At 35.3% G+C, this 16,790-nt stretch overlaps 1 protein-coding gene across 2 annotated transcripts in view; it reads right to left on the bottom strand.

Annotated features, from left to right (window-relative positions):
• Positions 1-1,473: 1,473 nt before the first annotated feature.
• The window catches only part of LOC105335671 (uncharacterized), a 28,309-nt gene continuing 12,992 nt past the window's right edge, over positions 1,474-16,790 (bottom strand). For both annotated transcript variants that reach the window (XM_034472082.2, XM_034472081.2), the window contains 16 exons: positions 14,523-15,080; positions 14,010-14,271; positions 13,661-13,718; positions 12,474-12,608; positions 12,313-12,377; positions 12,058-12,213; positions 11,801-11,932; positions 11,349-11,550; positions 10,514-10,615; positions 10,204-10,317; positions 9,464-9,656; positions 8,751-8,996; positions 8,289-8,447; positions 8,082-8,114; positions 6,410-7,006; positions 1,474-3,389 (listed from right to left, as the gene is read on the bottom strand). In XM_034472082.2, the coding sequence (XP_034327973.2) occupies positions 3,298-3,389; positions 6,410-7,006; positions 8,082-8,114; positions 8,289-8,447; positions 8,751-8,996; positions 9,464-9,656; positions 10,204-10,317; positions 10,514-10,615; positions 11,349-11,550; positions 11,801-11,932; positions 12,058-12,213; positions 12,313-12,377; positions 12,474-12,608; positions 13,661-13,718; positions 14,010-14,271; positions 14,523-15,080 (3,104 nt within the window). In that variant the 3' untranslated portion in view covers positions 1,474-3,297. The remainder of the gene's footprint in view (positions 3,390-6,409; positions 7,007-8,081; positions 8,115-8,288; positions 8,448-8,750; positions 8,997-9,463; positions 9,657-10,203; positions 10,318-10,513; positions 10,616-11,348; positions 11,551-11,800; positions 11,933-12,057; positions 12,214-12,312; positions 12,378-12,473; positions 12,609-13,660; positions 13,719-14,009; positions 14,272-14,522; positions 15,081-16,790) is intronic.

The following is a 16,790-nucleotide window of genomic DNA, read 5'->3' on the forward strand; positions in this document are numbered from 1 at the left end:
TATCCATTTTTGTTCAACCAGAGCGAGATTAAGCAAATGGGAAATAATCTACTGTCTAAAACTGATAACAAAGAGATCTTCTATGACCTTCACATTGACTTGGTTCAAATTATAGAGTCAATGCACAACATTAACCCAAAAGATCTGTTGTTTTCCCTCAGACTGAAATGTCACATTTTCATTGGATTAAACATGGCACGTGATTGCCTCATATATCTCTATGTAGGTTCTTTGAGGATTAATATTAGGCAATATGGCCGTCATTGGCCGCCGCCGCACCTACTCATCTCGATATTTCATATTATTTAACACAGAAATCGTGTTCAGTAAGTCATTAAAATATTTAGAGTAGTGGCCCTTTGAAATTATTTTTAAATTAGAGTAGTTGCCCTTTGAATATTGACGTCACATTGTTGTGTCTGGAGCAGAACAAAATGGCAACGTCTAGGCCTAAATTTGCTCAAATCTCTGCAGAGGTTTAAAATTGAATAGCAACAAAACATTGTAAGTAATATGGGTGAAGCGAAGATTTTTAAAGCGCATTTGAAAGGTGGTATTGATAATTTTGAAGAGTTTAAATGAGTTTAATTGGACGAGATATAAGGCATCTTGTATAGGCTTTGCGTAGATCACTGCTATTTGTGAATGAATATGTCGCTTGATAGTCCTCGGGAAAACAAAACACTTATTAGGTTAGTTACTGACTCACTACGGAAATATATTGGGTTGATCAATCTCATAGACGGCTCGGCTTCGCCTCGCCATCTATGAGATTGATCAACCCAATATATTTCCGTAGTGAGTCAGTAACTAACCTAATTAGTAATATTAATGTGCAGTAGGAGCCAAATAGGGCCAAGTGGAGAATATATATAGCCTCTGGAATTTTTTTTAATGTGATCCAATATGACCTTCACACAACCTACAAACATCATTCAAGGTCACTGCATATTGTAGGCACTCTGTGAGTGAAGTATGAGCCAGATTTGACCAAAGGGAGAAATGATATACTTCAAACATATTTGGCCTTGAAACTTGGTTCAAGATCACTGCATACCCTCTACTCGAAATCTCTCTTTATGTGATGTATGAGCCAAAGAGGGCCAAGCAGAGAGTATATATGCTCTGAAAAAAGAATTTTTGCTTGATTCAATATGACCTTGACCCTTGAACTTCATTCAAGGTCATTGTACACCAATTGACCATAGGCACTCCATGAGTGAAGTCTGAGCCAGATTGGACCAATAGGAGAGAAGATATGCTCCAGACAAGAATTTTTCATAAAATCAGCTTTGACCTAGAAACATGGTTCAAGGTCACTGCACACCCTTTACCCAAAGGCACTCTGTGGGTGTATTAGCAAGATTGGGCCAAGGGCAAGGGGAGAGAAGATATTTTCTTGACAAGAGATCTCTGGTGGCAGAGTGATCACTATAGGCGCCCGCAGAGCAGGGCCCTAAAAAATCTAAACAGTTTATGGGGTAACATCATTTAATTGCAGTATATTCACAACAAATTCATACATCCTGTATGTAATTACAAAAGAATAGCAAATAGTAGTTCAGTGGAAAACACTTCTTACTGCTTGAACAAAACAAAATATGTAAGGAATAGTTTCTATCTTTTACACTTTATACAATAGCACAGTGACTAGCTGCTGGTGTGGACTCCAAGCACACACTGTATCATCTTTGATACAAACTTGTTATTATCACAGATTGACTTCTTTTCTCATTCTCTCAATACACATAAGTATGTGCAACTAAACATTTAAGTTCTATAAAAGACTGCAAAGCATTCACATATACTGAAAGTCTGGTAGATAATTATGCAAATCGACTGTTCCCAAAAAACACTTGACAAAGCTACATGGTAACATAAAAATAATAATGCCCTTTTATCAATTTACACACAAGTATCATGATTAAATTTGATAACAATCGTTGCAGCTGAACACTTACATGTAGTCTTGAAATTTAGCACCAAATATGAACAGTTTTCAAATATCACATTGTAGAATAGTTTTCAGAAAGAATGTTAAACAAAGTTGTAACTTTTACTTCTAACAACTTTCCTGAACACATTAAACCCAGTGAATAGAGGCCCATAGGCCATATCTTTTGCCAACACAAATTTATCCATTGTAAAAAAAATATTTAGGTATACCGGTACTTTTGTCTGTCGTAATTTTTGGTTTCTTAGCAGACAATCAGATAATGTTAAAGTGGTTATTTACACATGGGTGAAATTTATATTAGTTAAGCAGTAAGCTTAATATTGCTTAAAATAGCCCCGCAAATATGGTAAAAATAAAACTTTTAGAGTGGTAACATATCTAATAGCCACGCATATTGTTCGACTATAGAAAACATAAACTTATACGCCACTATAAATAACCACTTTTACAGTAAAAGATATACACAGTAGAACAAACATATCAGAACCAAACTTTCCTTTCTTAGAATCAATTTTCCTCTCTTTCAAAGAGTTTGTCACCATTATTATACAATTTCAGTTTTGGAGTTCTTTAATCAATGTTCAAAAGATTTTTGATAGAGAAATAGGTAGTAAAAAAAACTCTTCAAAAATTTTTACAAATAGTGACAGAACAATGTATCCCAACATCCCTTACACTCTTCAAGCTACAAATGGCAAATAACAATGTCAGGCAAAGTTTAACAAAGCTTGTCAAAAAAAGCTTTTTTCAGAAATCAGTTTCATTCTTCATTAGCTTGAAACATGGCAGAAATGCAAGAATGGCACAATAACACTGTATGGGCTTGATTTTCACCCATATGCCTTAAATAAGCAGACACAGAAATTGTCATAGAACACATTAATAGTTTCACATTTGTCATAACATCCAGTTTGTGAACACATTACATAGGTACAAAAATACCAAAGCAGTTAATGCCAACTTCAAGGAAGTGTTGAAACAAAGTAGTAGGCCAATGGTGGTTTGTCGGAAAAAGCATTTTTTCCATTACATACAAACACAGGAACAGCAGTCATAGTAGTATATGGGACTACAGCGAAGTGTTTCAATCACAGCACACAAATGATCAAATATAGGCCTCAGATGATCATTCTGACTGGTCCAGTTGGAATCATCTGAAAATTGACCTTTAAGATAATGCAACAGATGTTTTATGGTCTTCATAGTTGACAAAAGATTGTAGAAATTAGTTTTCAATACACTGACTTCCAATAACTCCATAATTGTTTTCACTTCATAGTTCCTTAAACTCACAAATTTTCTTTCAACATTCTAGAAACCAGGAAAATGATATTTTCTGATCAACAGCGACTACTCCAGGGCACATCTTGCCGCATTCTATTCCCTTTCTTCTGACTTTCATCTGTCCATCTCTTGAATCCTTGACGCTTTCCTAAAGAAAAAATATTATTGAAAAGAACTGCATCTTAAATCATCAATCCAAAATAATTTCCATTCATAAGTCATAAATCAAAGGCCTGAAGGGCCACAATGGCGTCGAGTTAAAGTTAATTTGAAGAGTAAAAACCTAAATAATTTCTTAAACAAGTGAAAAGCTGTCAACGAGACAGCTAACTGGGTTTTCTTTTTATATGTGAACTGTATCCATAATCCATGTCAACCCATATCCAGTGAAATAAAGTACCTCATATGCAATATTTTGCTAAAAAAAGACTAAGTTCAAAAGCTGGTATTTTTTTCATAAATAATCAGAAATAAAAATCCTAAAAATATTCACACCTCTGATACATGTACAATTAATCTGCAAAAGAACAATTTTTTATCTATAAAACTGTAGGAATAGTTATCCGTACAATGAGGTAACCCTATATGCAATATTTTGCTAAAAATTGACTAACTTCAAAAGCTGGTATTTTTTTCACAAATTATCAGTAATCAAAATCCTAGCAATATGCACACCTCTGATATATGTATAATTGATCTGCAAAAGAAAAACTTCTTATCTTGAAAACTGTAAGAGGAGTTATCCGTACAATGAGGGTACGCTATATCATATGCAATATTTTGCCAAAAAATGACTTAATTTTTTTTCCATAAATTATCAGTAACCAAAATACAAGCAATTTTTTTTCATAAATTATCAGTAACCAAACTCCTAGCAATAAGCACACCTCTGATATATGTATAACTGATCTGCAAAAGAAAAATTTCCTATCTTGAGAACTGTAGGAGGAGTTATCCGTACAATGAGGGTACCCTATATGCAATATTTTGCCAAAAATGACTAAGTTCAAAAGCTGGTATTTTTTTCATAAATTATCGAAAATCAAAATCCTAACAATATGCATACCTCTGATATATGTGTAATTGATCTGCAAAAGAACAACTTCCTGTTTTGAAAACTGTAGGAGGACTTATCCGTACAATGAGGGTACCCTATATGCAATATTTTGCCAAAAAATAATGAAGTTCAAAAGCTGGTATTTTTTTCATAAATTATCGAAAATCAAAATCCTAGCAATATGCATACCTCTGATATATGTATAACTGATCTGCAAAAGAACAACTTCCTATTTTGAAAACTGTAGGAGGACTTATCCGTACAATGAGGGTACCCTATATGCAATATTTTGCCAAAAAATGACCAAGTTCAAAAGCTGGTATTATTTTCATAAATTATCGAAAATCAAAATCCTAGCAATATGCATACCTCTGATATATGTTTAATTGATCTGCAAAAGAACAACTTCCTATTTTGAAAACTGTAGGAGGACTTATCCATACAATGATGGTACCCTATATGCAATATTTTGCCAAAAAATGACAAGTTCAAAAGCTGGTATTTTGTTTTCCATAAATTATCAAAAAAAAAATTTTTCAAAAAAAATAGAAAATGTTATTTATCACATAACTAATAAAATTACAATTCATTACAAATTTGCTCACCTAATTCTTAAAAAGTTTTGAATTTCAATTGAAAATTTAAGTTTATAGTAATATCTTAGGAGTTACAAATTTTTTAGATTTTTTTTCTCTATTTATATGGAAATAAATATTTAAATTATTATTGTGTTTAATTCTATATATTGTATACTGCTGATAACCACTCTGTCTCTTATTATCAATTTCATCTAAAATTCACAAGGATCCAAATGACACGGGCCGAAAAGATCGGGGGTAGATAAAAGAAAGCACCCATTCACGTTGTTTACAAAGTGAAAGTAGTTCACTAGTTGGTTTATGTAGATGTACTTATCGCTCGATTAGGAAGTTTTGTTTCTACAAGATCAAACATTTGTGCATTGTCAATTTTCGATATGGATACAAAATCATCTATTTTGCAGGCTAGTACATTTCATAACCAAATTGAGTATGTAAGCCCAGCTATCGCATGTGTCTCGGTGCTAGTGTATTCATCCGCTGAAACCGAGACATATTGTTTTCAATAAAATGTGAACATTTTTAAAGACGGCAACCATTTCGAATCTGCAAACTTGTTTTGTTGACGTACAGTTCTGCTCGAAATTGAAGTATGTCATCTATTTTTCTTGAAACACATACGAAAACTTTGCACTCATTTGAGTTGTTTGGCTCCTAAAAATGTAACTTCCGGACGTACGATCCCTAGATGGGACGCCATAAAAATCAAAATCAAAGTAATATGCACACCTCTAATATATGTACAATTGATTTGCAAAACATCCACTTCCTGTCTTGAAAACTGTAGGAGAACTTATCCATACAATAGGGGCACCCTACATATATTCTTATTCTAAACTTGATCCCCTCCCCCCATCCCGGCCTAACCTACCCCCTGAGGACCATGATTTGAACAAACATGAATCTACACTACCTGATGATGCTTCCACACAAATTTGAGCTTTTCTGGCCAAGTAGTTTTTCAGAAAAAGAATTTTTAAAGATTTTCTCTCTATATTTCTTTGTAAAACTTGACCCCCACCCCATTGTGGCCCATTCTATCCCCGGGGACCATGATTTGAAAAAGCTTGAATCTACACTACCTGAGGATGCTTTCATTCAAATTTGAGCTTTTCTGGCTAAATTGTTTCTGAGTAGGTTTTTGAAAAATACAAAAAAAAAAATCAATGATTCTAAATTATTTCCCCTTTAAAGAGGATATGGCCCTTCATTTGAACAAATTTAATCCCCTTCACCCAGTGATGCTTTGTGCCAAGTTTTGGTGAAATCGGCCCAGTGGTTTTACAGAAGATGAAAACATGGAAAGGTTTACAACGACAACAGCGACAGACAATGGACACATTTTGATCAGAATAGCTCACTTGAGCCTTTGGTTCAGGTGAGCTAAAAATAGTTTTTTTACATTGAAATTTGGGTCCCTTTAAAATAAGACTTGAGCTTTAACAACTATCGAAAACCTGAACGAAGCGCCCTTCTGAGTACAAAATAAATCAATCTAAACAATTGTCTTACCTCCCTCCCTTACATCTAATGCCAACAGATATTGAAACAGAGATGGAATAGTGACTTGAATCCTCCTATCCATTCTTTGAGATGAAATAAATACAGAGAGAGCTGGTGTCAAGCTGGTCTCCATCAAGTGCTTCAGGGCCTTCAATTTCCTGTCCAACGCTCTCATCTGAGGGTCAGGGCCCCCTGTGCTGGGCATTCTCACACTGAGAGTCAGATATTGTTCTGGAACAACACAGGTCCGATTCTGAACGCACCAATCACACAAAAACTTGTAGAGCCACTGCAAGAAGTCCTCAATCAGAATGATGCACTCTGTTAGCGACATCTGCACCAACAGGTTGATACAGAGAGGCCTCAGTTCATGGGGAATTTCCTGGGGTGGGTACACATTTAACTCTTGTAGGTGGTTAAAGACATTACGGACACCGGTCAAATACCGAGCCTCTCCGCAGGCCACTACTAAACGCTGGAGCAAACCAAGGTCAGAGGTAACAGCCACACATGCATTTCTACAGACCTCGTAGGCATCATGTGCCGTCCTTGGGTCACCAATGTCCAAAAGCTGGGTGATGATGACATGAAAATTCTCTTCAAAACCTGAAAATGATTATCAAATATCGCATACAATATAAAAACAGAATACTTTAATACTTGTCCAAATATTGCACCAGGAATCATAGAACAAGGGTGTAGATAATGAGCGAGTTCGATCACAAACCACGGTCGCCGTAGTTCGACTAAAATGAGATCGAACTCACTTTAGTCCGACTAAAATGAAACCGTGGTCCAACCAACGGAGAGTCTCTGGTCTGTCTCTGGTCAGGTAGTTTAAAGATGGCGGCGGAAAGTGAAACCTCCAAAAATTGCTTTTTTTAATCATAACAACATCCAATGTGATAAATTTAAGCGTGCACACATATGATTTAATGTGTTTACAAGGTATTGTCCGTCCTTTTTCATGAACAGTAAAATTTGGGTAGCAATTAACATCTTTCTCATTTTTTTAACCAGACATCGACCAATGTGCGTTCGAACACAAACATGCGCACCATAAGTTTTCCTTACTATCGTGGTTTAACTCTAGTTAAAGCTGAACACCGCTCGTAAATAGGCACTGTCCGCCATATTTCTCTTTAATCACTGCTGTCCCTACAACCCTTATATAAGGGACAGACCTCTAAACAGTTCAAAGTACTTCGCTGTGGAGGTCTCACCTGTGTGGACGTACATTTTGCCTCGCCGTGTCACCCGGTCGCGATGAAACTATGAAATTTTACGCACTTTTTGAAGCCAGGAGAATACTAACATCAAATAAATTGGTCAATGCATTATTTACGAACAGAAAATGAACATAAGATAAGAAAAAAATGCATAAAATCTAAAGACCACGAAAGTAATACTACATGTCGGCCACGAGGTTCAGGTGTGCAATCGGGTGTAACGAAATCGAAGGGTTTATATATCAGGTATCTGTGTGACGGTGCCTATTTACGAGCGGTGTTCAGCTTTAATGATCGAACTCGCCCGATGTCTCTTACCCATCAATTATAACTTGACAAACAGTTCATTAGAGAAATTGACTATCAACATTTTGGATAAAAAATGTTCCTCTCATATTTAATGATTCTACAATAATAGTATATTCTTACTATTCAGACAGTAAAAGGTTTACCTATAAGCGAGTTGTAGAGATCAAATTGCTGATCTGTAATGAAAAGGGAAAACCTGTTAATACATAGTAGCATTCATTTATGGCTAAAAAAGTTTCAGTTTTACTCTAAATGATGGGTTATGGAATTTTTGAGTGAATTTTCTTGATACAGCAAATGCTGTGCTATGTCAAACATTGAAAAAACTTGATAAACACAGATTGCCTCACCTATTTGAGCTTTCATCAGAACCCTACGGAGCACAGCAAAGGCCACAGACGGTCTCTTCATGTTGGTGAACTGTTTGACCAGGGTATTCAGCTGTACCACTCGCTCTTTGAAGTCAGGCTTGTCCATCTTTAATCCACTGACACAGGACCACCTGCACTCTGAAACCAAAGAGCAATGAATTTACAACCTCAATGGATCTGACTACAGTTGCAAGACATCTCCAATTGAAAATAATGTCCATATCTTTTTAATTAAAATTTATCTAATGGTTACTCAGTAAGTATCAACCAAAGTAAAATTTTGAACAAATTGTTAAAGCCAAAAAAAAAAACAATACTAAAGGATTTATCTCTTCCTCCCAAGAACTGAATATGGACCCTACTGCACAAAACAGGTGCCCTACTCATCAGGACATATAACCCATACTCCCTAAGTTTTATGAATTTACAAAAAAAAACTACCTGACAACAGCTGTAGTGCTTGGTAAGGCTTTTTACACCTAAGACACACATCCAGAGCGATGGTGGACATTAGGGCACCCCCAGGGGACTTTCTGGTCAGGTACTGAATGCTGCTGTTGTGCAGGGTCTGGACCACACTCAGGCCCTCCCTCCACCACTGGGACAGGGCACAGAAGTTGACCAGCTCCGCCCCAATGATACCAAGGGATTGCCTGTCCATACGAGACATATCATCCTCTGCTTTCTCTGAAATCATAATTGAGACCTCTTTTACATATCAGCACATTTGTTTGATTTGTCAATTCCTTCTCATCAAAAAACAGAAAACATGCATTCTGATTGATGTGATGAATGCCTAAAATAATCATCTCCTTAATCATTATCTGTATAAGAGAGCACACATAGGGATACAATTAACGTAAAAGTTTATCAAATTCAACATTTTGTCTACTGTAAATTCCTAATATTATGTGAGTACTTAATTCCGCAATCCCGCTGTTTTGTATCAAATCGCGAGAATATAAAATAGCGAACACAGAACTTTTATCCTTATTTCTCATAGTTCTCAACTCTCAAAAAATAATGGTGAGATTTTAAAATTTGCGAAGGGTGCTCCTCGCGATTTTACGCGGATAATAGTTCCTCGCGTTTAATTAGGAATCTACAGTATTTCTTTACCCCCCTTGAAAAACACCAACTTCCAGGTCTTGTACCTTTCAAAAATAGAGAGTTGACTTTTTCCATGAATTCTTTAAAGGCCTCCACAAGTACATTCGGTTGCTTGTTGTCAAATTTGAAAACTCCTACGAATGCCCCAATATAGCGGGGATCTCGTGCTCTCTCAATGTTACTCAGTTCCAGGAATATCTGAGCCAGGTACTCCCAGTTTTTGGAGAACTTAACCCCCTGCGAATTTGTTTAGAAGAAAGTCATTATACATTTGTGAACAAATATCAATATTTTTGTTTCTCAATGCGTACACTAAAAACACATGAAAAATAAGCAGGCTTACAGTCCAAGACTATAAAGCAGTCTAAAAGTCAGAATCAGCCTTATATAACTTTTATCATAAAAAACACTCCGGTTTGTCAAATGTATTTGCAAATTTTTACATTTGATATTATGTTGTGAAGTTTGAATTTCAATTGTACATGTAAGTCTTCAAAGAACAGAGCATTTTATCAAAGATTGAAATTTATAAATTGCAAGCTCATAAAGCCTTAACATTAAGGCCATCCTAAAAAAATTTTTTGTTTGGAATTGCCGCCTTTAGGTTTCCAGACCCAGGAGTGAGGGAGAGAGGGAAATTTTTAATTCAAACTTGAAGTTAATCTAATTAAGACTTGGGGAAAAATTCATTTTTTGTTAATAAAATTTTATCAGTGGGGGAATTTCAATGAGGCGGGAGGCAATTCCAAACAAACAATAATTCTATTTTGGCCTAATGGTGTACCATGATTCTGTTGATGAAGAATTTGTGGTTATCAGAGTTAGCATCTTCTAGATTAGTATTCCTGTCCTCGGAGTTAACACTGGATGTGTCCGAGTCACGGTCCCCGCTAGTACTCTGTCAAAACAAGTCAAACTTACTACTCAGCATTTATAAAAACACTGATGTGACATGTAATCATTACGACAAAAATACATAAAGTTTAAAAATGTAATAGTTGATAATATACATGCACCTTTGTTCAGTGAACTACAAGTATATATATTACTTTTAATTTCTGTACAAGCAATCTGTTTAAGATATAGATACTAACCTCTGTGACACTGGGTTGCACTTTGTTTGCTATGGATTTGAGAATTCCAGCTGCATTTAGATGATCATGTTTAAGGCAAATGTCAGCCACTGCATCAAGAAGCTAAAAATATACACATTCAGTTTTAATTTTAAACAAGTGAAAAGCTGTCAATGTGACAGCAAACTGGGTTTTCTTATATGTGAACTGTACCCATAATCGATGTCAACCCTGAATTGATAAACACTACCTACCATATCCAGTGAAATGGAGTACCCTATATGCAATATTTTGCCAAAAAATAATGAAGTTCAAAAGCTGGTATTTTTTTTATGAATTATCAGAAATCAAAATCCTTGCAATATGCACACCTCTAATATATGTACAATTGATCTGCAGAAGAACAACTTCCTATCTAGAAAACTGTAGGAGAAGTCATCCGTACCCTTTTGGCATCCGCCCGCCCGCCATTTTCACCATTTCAATAACTGGATTTTTCCCGGAAAACCAGGTTAATAAAATACTTGAGTTTAGTGGCCTATATGTTAAAACCTACAAAGCTTTATTGTTTTATCATAAACAGGTTTATAGAAATACTTAGAATTTTCATATGAAGATCAAATTCCCCAAAAATCTTATGCTATGTTTTACAAATGAATTTAGGATTTATGACCAAATATTTAAATGCTGATTATTTATCATCTAAAGAATGAAATATTCAAATAGCAAGTGAATATGTCCAGAAAGAATGGATTTGTTAAAATTTTGGACATGAGATGTACAAGATTTTAGAATTTGTCATACTTTCTTTTGTAAAATGCAACCCTGATATTCAATGATGACATAAATTCCTGACCTTATCCTCCTGATTGTACAGCTGTTCTTGGTCACAGCTCTCTATCCACTGGACAGCCTCCATGACACACCCCTCAGTGTCCCCCACAACAGCCTGCAGAGCTGACCGAGTGATGTACACAGGGGGGAGGAAACCAGTGCATCGCAGACTGTAGATCATTGCGCTCCATAATCTCTGCCACTGCTGCTTCTCTTCAAATGCTCTATGAACAACACACTTGATAAAGCCACAGTATGAAAGGGTTACTATTTCTTTTTATATTCTTTTTTCCATAACTTGAGATTTACCAATTTTCATATTTTCATTTTTGTTTTACCTTTACATTTGCATAAATAAATGGTCACATGAAACTTTTACATAAAAATAATTCCATCCCCCCCCCCAAAAGTTTTCCTTAGTTCATTTCTACAATCATATTATATATATAAATATCTATAAATAATATTATATACCTGAAGAGGACAACTATATCCTTATTGGTCAAACATTTGTTTAGTTTTTGCAGACAGGTAAACAATGTCCACAAACTTTCCACATAATATCCTGGTGTGAGACTACTCATGGAAATCAAGGTTGAATGAAACCTACAAATATTAAGCAAAAATGAGTACCAAATCCATGAGATTTATAACAGATTTTAAAAATTAAAACAAGAAATTTTAAATTTTATAAATAATTTCACTTATAAAAAGGATAATCATGTCTATACTCAATGGATTTGATTTTCTCTGCATGGCTGATAAGGCTAAAGGCCAAGGTCACATCGTAGTCTTCTTCTGTCAATCTCACTAACTTCATGATGCACTTGGTGGGAATCAAGTCGTGAAAGTTCAGCTCTAACAGCTTATAGTATATGTCAAAAGCACTGTCAAAAAGTAAAGCAGGATAGTACAACATTTTGCCTTGCAATATATACACTTCACATTACACTCTTCTTTTTGTAATTCATTGGAATTTAACTTACGTTTTTTTGTCACTCTGGTTGTACAGACGAGAAATCTCATGAATCCCCTTCTTGAAAATTTCTTCCTATAAATACATGTCAAAGAAGAAACAATTGGTTAATTTTACACTGAAAACAACTCCCTTGAAAAGACCCCAAAGAGAGAGGAGTAGAAGCCATACCTTGGAGGGCACATCGTGTCTGTATTTACACATGGGTTTGTTGCACTTATTGTAACTGATGTACTGGAAGCAGAATCCATTTGGAATCAAAGACTTCATTATGGAGTTGGATTGGAAGTCCACATCATCATATTCCTGAAAAAATATTTCTTCTAGCTTATGAAATGAATCAGCACATAATGAGGTAATTTTTTCAATAATGAAAAACATTTACAGCAACAATATGCATATTCAAAAAAAATGCTGCATATTTTTTAACAAGTGAAAAGCTGTCAATGTGACAGCAAACCGGGTTTTCTTTTATGTGAACTGTATCCATAATCCATGTCAACCCGTATCCAGTGAAATGGAGTACCCTATATGCAACATTTTGCCGAAAAATGACTAAGTTCAAAAGCTGGTATTTTCTTGATAAATTATCGGAAATCAAAATCCTAGCAATATGCACACCTCTAATATAAGTACAATTGATCTGCAAAAGAACATTTTCATATCTTGAAAACTGTAGGAGGAGTTATCCGTACAATGAGGGTACCCTATATGCAACATTTTGCCAAAAAATGACTAAGTTCAACAGCTGGTATTTTTTTCATAAATTATCGGAAATCAAAATCCTAGCAATATGCACACCTCTGATATATGTACAATTGATCTGCAAAAGATCAACTTCCTATCTTGAAAACTGTAGGAGGAGTCATCCTTACAATGAGGGTACCCTATATGCAATATTTTGCCGAAAAATGACTAAGTTCAAAAGCTGATATTTTTTTCATAAATAATCGGAAATCAAAATCCTAGCAATATGCACACCTCTGATATATGTACAATTGATCTGTAAAAGAACAACTTCCTATCTTGAAAACTGTAGGAGGAGTTATCATTACAATGAGGGTACCCTTTTGGAAGCCGAGGGTACCCTATATGCAATATTTTGCCAAAAAATGACTAAGTTCAAAAGCTGGTATTTTTTCCATAAATTATCGGAAATCAAAATCCTAGCAATATGCACACCTCTGATATATGTACAATTGATCTGCAAAAGAACAACTTCCTATCTTGAAAACTGTAGGAGGAGTTATCCATACAATGAGGGTACACTTTTGGCAGTTGGACATTTCCGTTGGAAAAATGGAAAACCCGGTTAAAAATACAAAAACATGAAATATAAACGAATAAATTATCTGTACCATCGTGCTCTCTGTGACAGTCACATTCTCGTTTTCATTCACTTGGCTTTTAGAAGTTCTACAAAAGACAAATAATCAGCTTACTTTCCCTGTAATAATTTAATTAAAATACCATCAAATGGAATCAATTTAATTTATAATGGCCAATACTGTAAGCCAACTTTTATCTGAAACAACTTTAATTTCATAATTTCCTCCAGTTATTCAATAGTTTTTGGTCTCTGATTTACTTCAATTTAATTTCATAATCAAAGTCATTATACAGTATCATAAATGCTATCTTTAGTATCGATTGATTTTTTCCCCTCAGAAAGTAATTTAGACCTTTAGACTTATCAACAATACTCACTGTGTCACTTCAATCCTATTCTCTCCATCAGATGCTTCATCTACTTCCATATCAACCTCTTCCATAACCTCCTCCTCCCTGTCTGCCACATCCTTTGTATTTCCACTGTCTTCCATCTCAGGCTCATCTTCCTCTATAAAGTCCTTCTGACTCCTCCCATCTTCCTCCTCATTCAGCCATGACTCCTCATCAGATGCACACACATCAAGCACATCCATATCTGTCTCTATCACAGATTTACTTGTTTTCTGCTCTTTTTCCTCTACGAGACAACAAACTTTAATAAACTTTGGGAAACAGTTACCCACCATTTTATATGCAGACATCTATCAATGATGTTCACAAACAAAATTTTAAATCTAAACAATAAGCACTCTGGCTTTCATCAGACAATCACTTAATGAAAGGAGATATTATCACACATTCTCTAATTATTCCTTACTTTACAAAGTGAGAAATCAATATCAAGATTTATCCAGTTACCTTATTTTTTTTATGACAAAAACTACAAACCTTCACTGTCTGAATCTTTATCCGAGTCCTCAGTCTCCCTTTCACTTTCAGAATCATCAGAACTTTTTTCAGACTTGTCCCCATCTCCAATTTCTCCCTCCTCCTCTTCACTCTCTTCGCTATTTTCTTCTTCGTTTTTTATCCTTGTGTCCCCATTATCACAAATTTCTAGGTCTTTGACATCAACATCATCACCACCATCATCATTCTTCTCCTCCTCCTCCTCATCATCATCATCATCCTTTATATTCTCCTCCTCTTTCATCTTTACATCTAACTCTACATCCATTTTATCATTTTCACACTCAATTTCTTTCTGTTTTTCATTTGTATCCCTTTCATCCTTCACTTCTGCATTGCTCAGTGTGGGATTTTTGTCCTCTTTATTCAGGGTTGTTTCAGGACATAAAGCCTTCATAGAAGAAGATGCATAAATGATCTCTTGTCTTTTGCTTGAACTGGGAATGTTATGCTTCAATGGAGTGCTTGTACTTTTTGGAATGCCTGGTTTCCTTACATCTTCTCCCTGGCAGGATTCATTTTCTTCATTCCATTCCCCTGAATCATAAAAAGAACTTCAAATGATCTTCATGAAAAATACAGTTCTACTCAACAAGTTTTAGATGCTGTTAAACCAAACAGCATTTCAAAATACTACAAGAGGCCCATGGGCCACATCGCTCACCTGAACAGCAGTTCCTTGTAACATTACATTTCGTAGCATATGCTTTTTCTATTTTAAACATTGAACCCCTTTCTGGGGACCCAGTTATGGTCCGAGGTTTATGGTTGGCTTGAACAACATAAACAGTAACATAGGAATGAAAATGTGTAGCACTGCGGTAGGACCGCACGTACACAACCTGAAAAACTGAACGTAGCAGAGTTCCACTTCAAGAGAAATAACTCTCAGACTGTACAGAACATCAAGAAAGATAACTCTTGGTTCCACTACATTAGAGTTTACACAATTTGAGGATCCTTGCATAATAATCTCACAAACTGTAGCATTATAGTTCTCGAGAAAAACTTTTTAAAAACATTTTCAATATATCTTTCTATGTTAAACTTTGAACCCCTCTTGGGGCCACAGTATTAGTCCAGGGCTAAAGTTTTAATTATTTGGAATCTACATTATTTAAGGATGCTTGCATAGTTATCTCACAAGCTGAAGCATTATAGTTCCCTAGAAAAACATTTTCCCTCTATATTTCTATGCTAAACTTTGAACACCTCTTGGGGCCCCAGTATTAGATTGAGGTCACAGCTTTTATAATTTCGAATCTACTCTATTTGAGGGTGCTTACGTAGTTATCTGACAAACTGATGCATTGTAGTTCTCGAAAAGAAGATTTTAAACATTTTCCATATATACCGGTACTTCTACATTTAACTTTAAACCCATCTTGGGTCCCTAGTATTAGTCCAGGGGTCACTATTTTAAAACTGTCGAACCTTCATTATCCAAGGTTGTATGCATGATAGTAATCTCACAAATTGAGGCATTGTAGTTCTCGAGAAGAAGATATTTTAACGTTACCTTTATATTTCTATAATAAACTTTGACCCCATCTTGGGCCCCCAGTATTGGTCCGGGGGTCACGATTTTACCAATTAGGAATCTATATGAGCGAAGGCGTAGAAATTCCACAAACTAAAACATTGTAGTTCTTGAGAAGAAAATTTTTAAACTTTTCCTTTATGTTTTTTAAAATGTTTAAATTTTGAACCCCTCTTGGTGCCCATCAATTGTCCGGGAGTTACAATTTTTTGAATCTACATTATTTAAGGATGTACATGTATGCATAGTAATATCCCAAACAGTTGCACTATAGTTCTTGAGAAGAAGATTTTAAAACATTTTCCTATATATATGTTAAAATCTAAACCCCTACTGGGGCCCCACTTTTTGTTCAGGGGTCACTATTTTTACAATCTTCACTGTATATACAACCGTTTGTGTATGTATTGGCATTTTCTGTGAAGTGGTTTTTGAGAAGAAAATTTTTAAACATTTTTCATATGTAGTTCTATGTTAAACTTTGAACCCCGCCTGGGGCTGCAGTTTTGATTTGAGGGTCACGATTTCTACAATTTAGAATCTTCATTATACATACAAGCTTTTGTGTAAATATTGGCATTTCTGGTGCAGTGGTTCTTGAGAAGAAGATTTTTTAAACATTTTCCTAAGGTATATCTATGTTAAACTTTGAACCCCGCCTGGGGCCCCAGTTTTGGTCCGAGGGTCACGATTGTTACAATTTAGAA

The sequence above is a fragment of the Magallana gigas genome, chromosome 8, assembly GCF_963853765.1.
Source record: "Magallana gigas chromosome 8, xbMagGiga1.1, whole genome shotgun sequence".
NCBI classification, from domain to species: Eukaryota; Metazoa; Mollusca; class Bivalvia; order Ostreida; family Ostreidae; genus Magallana; species Magallana gigas.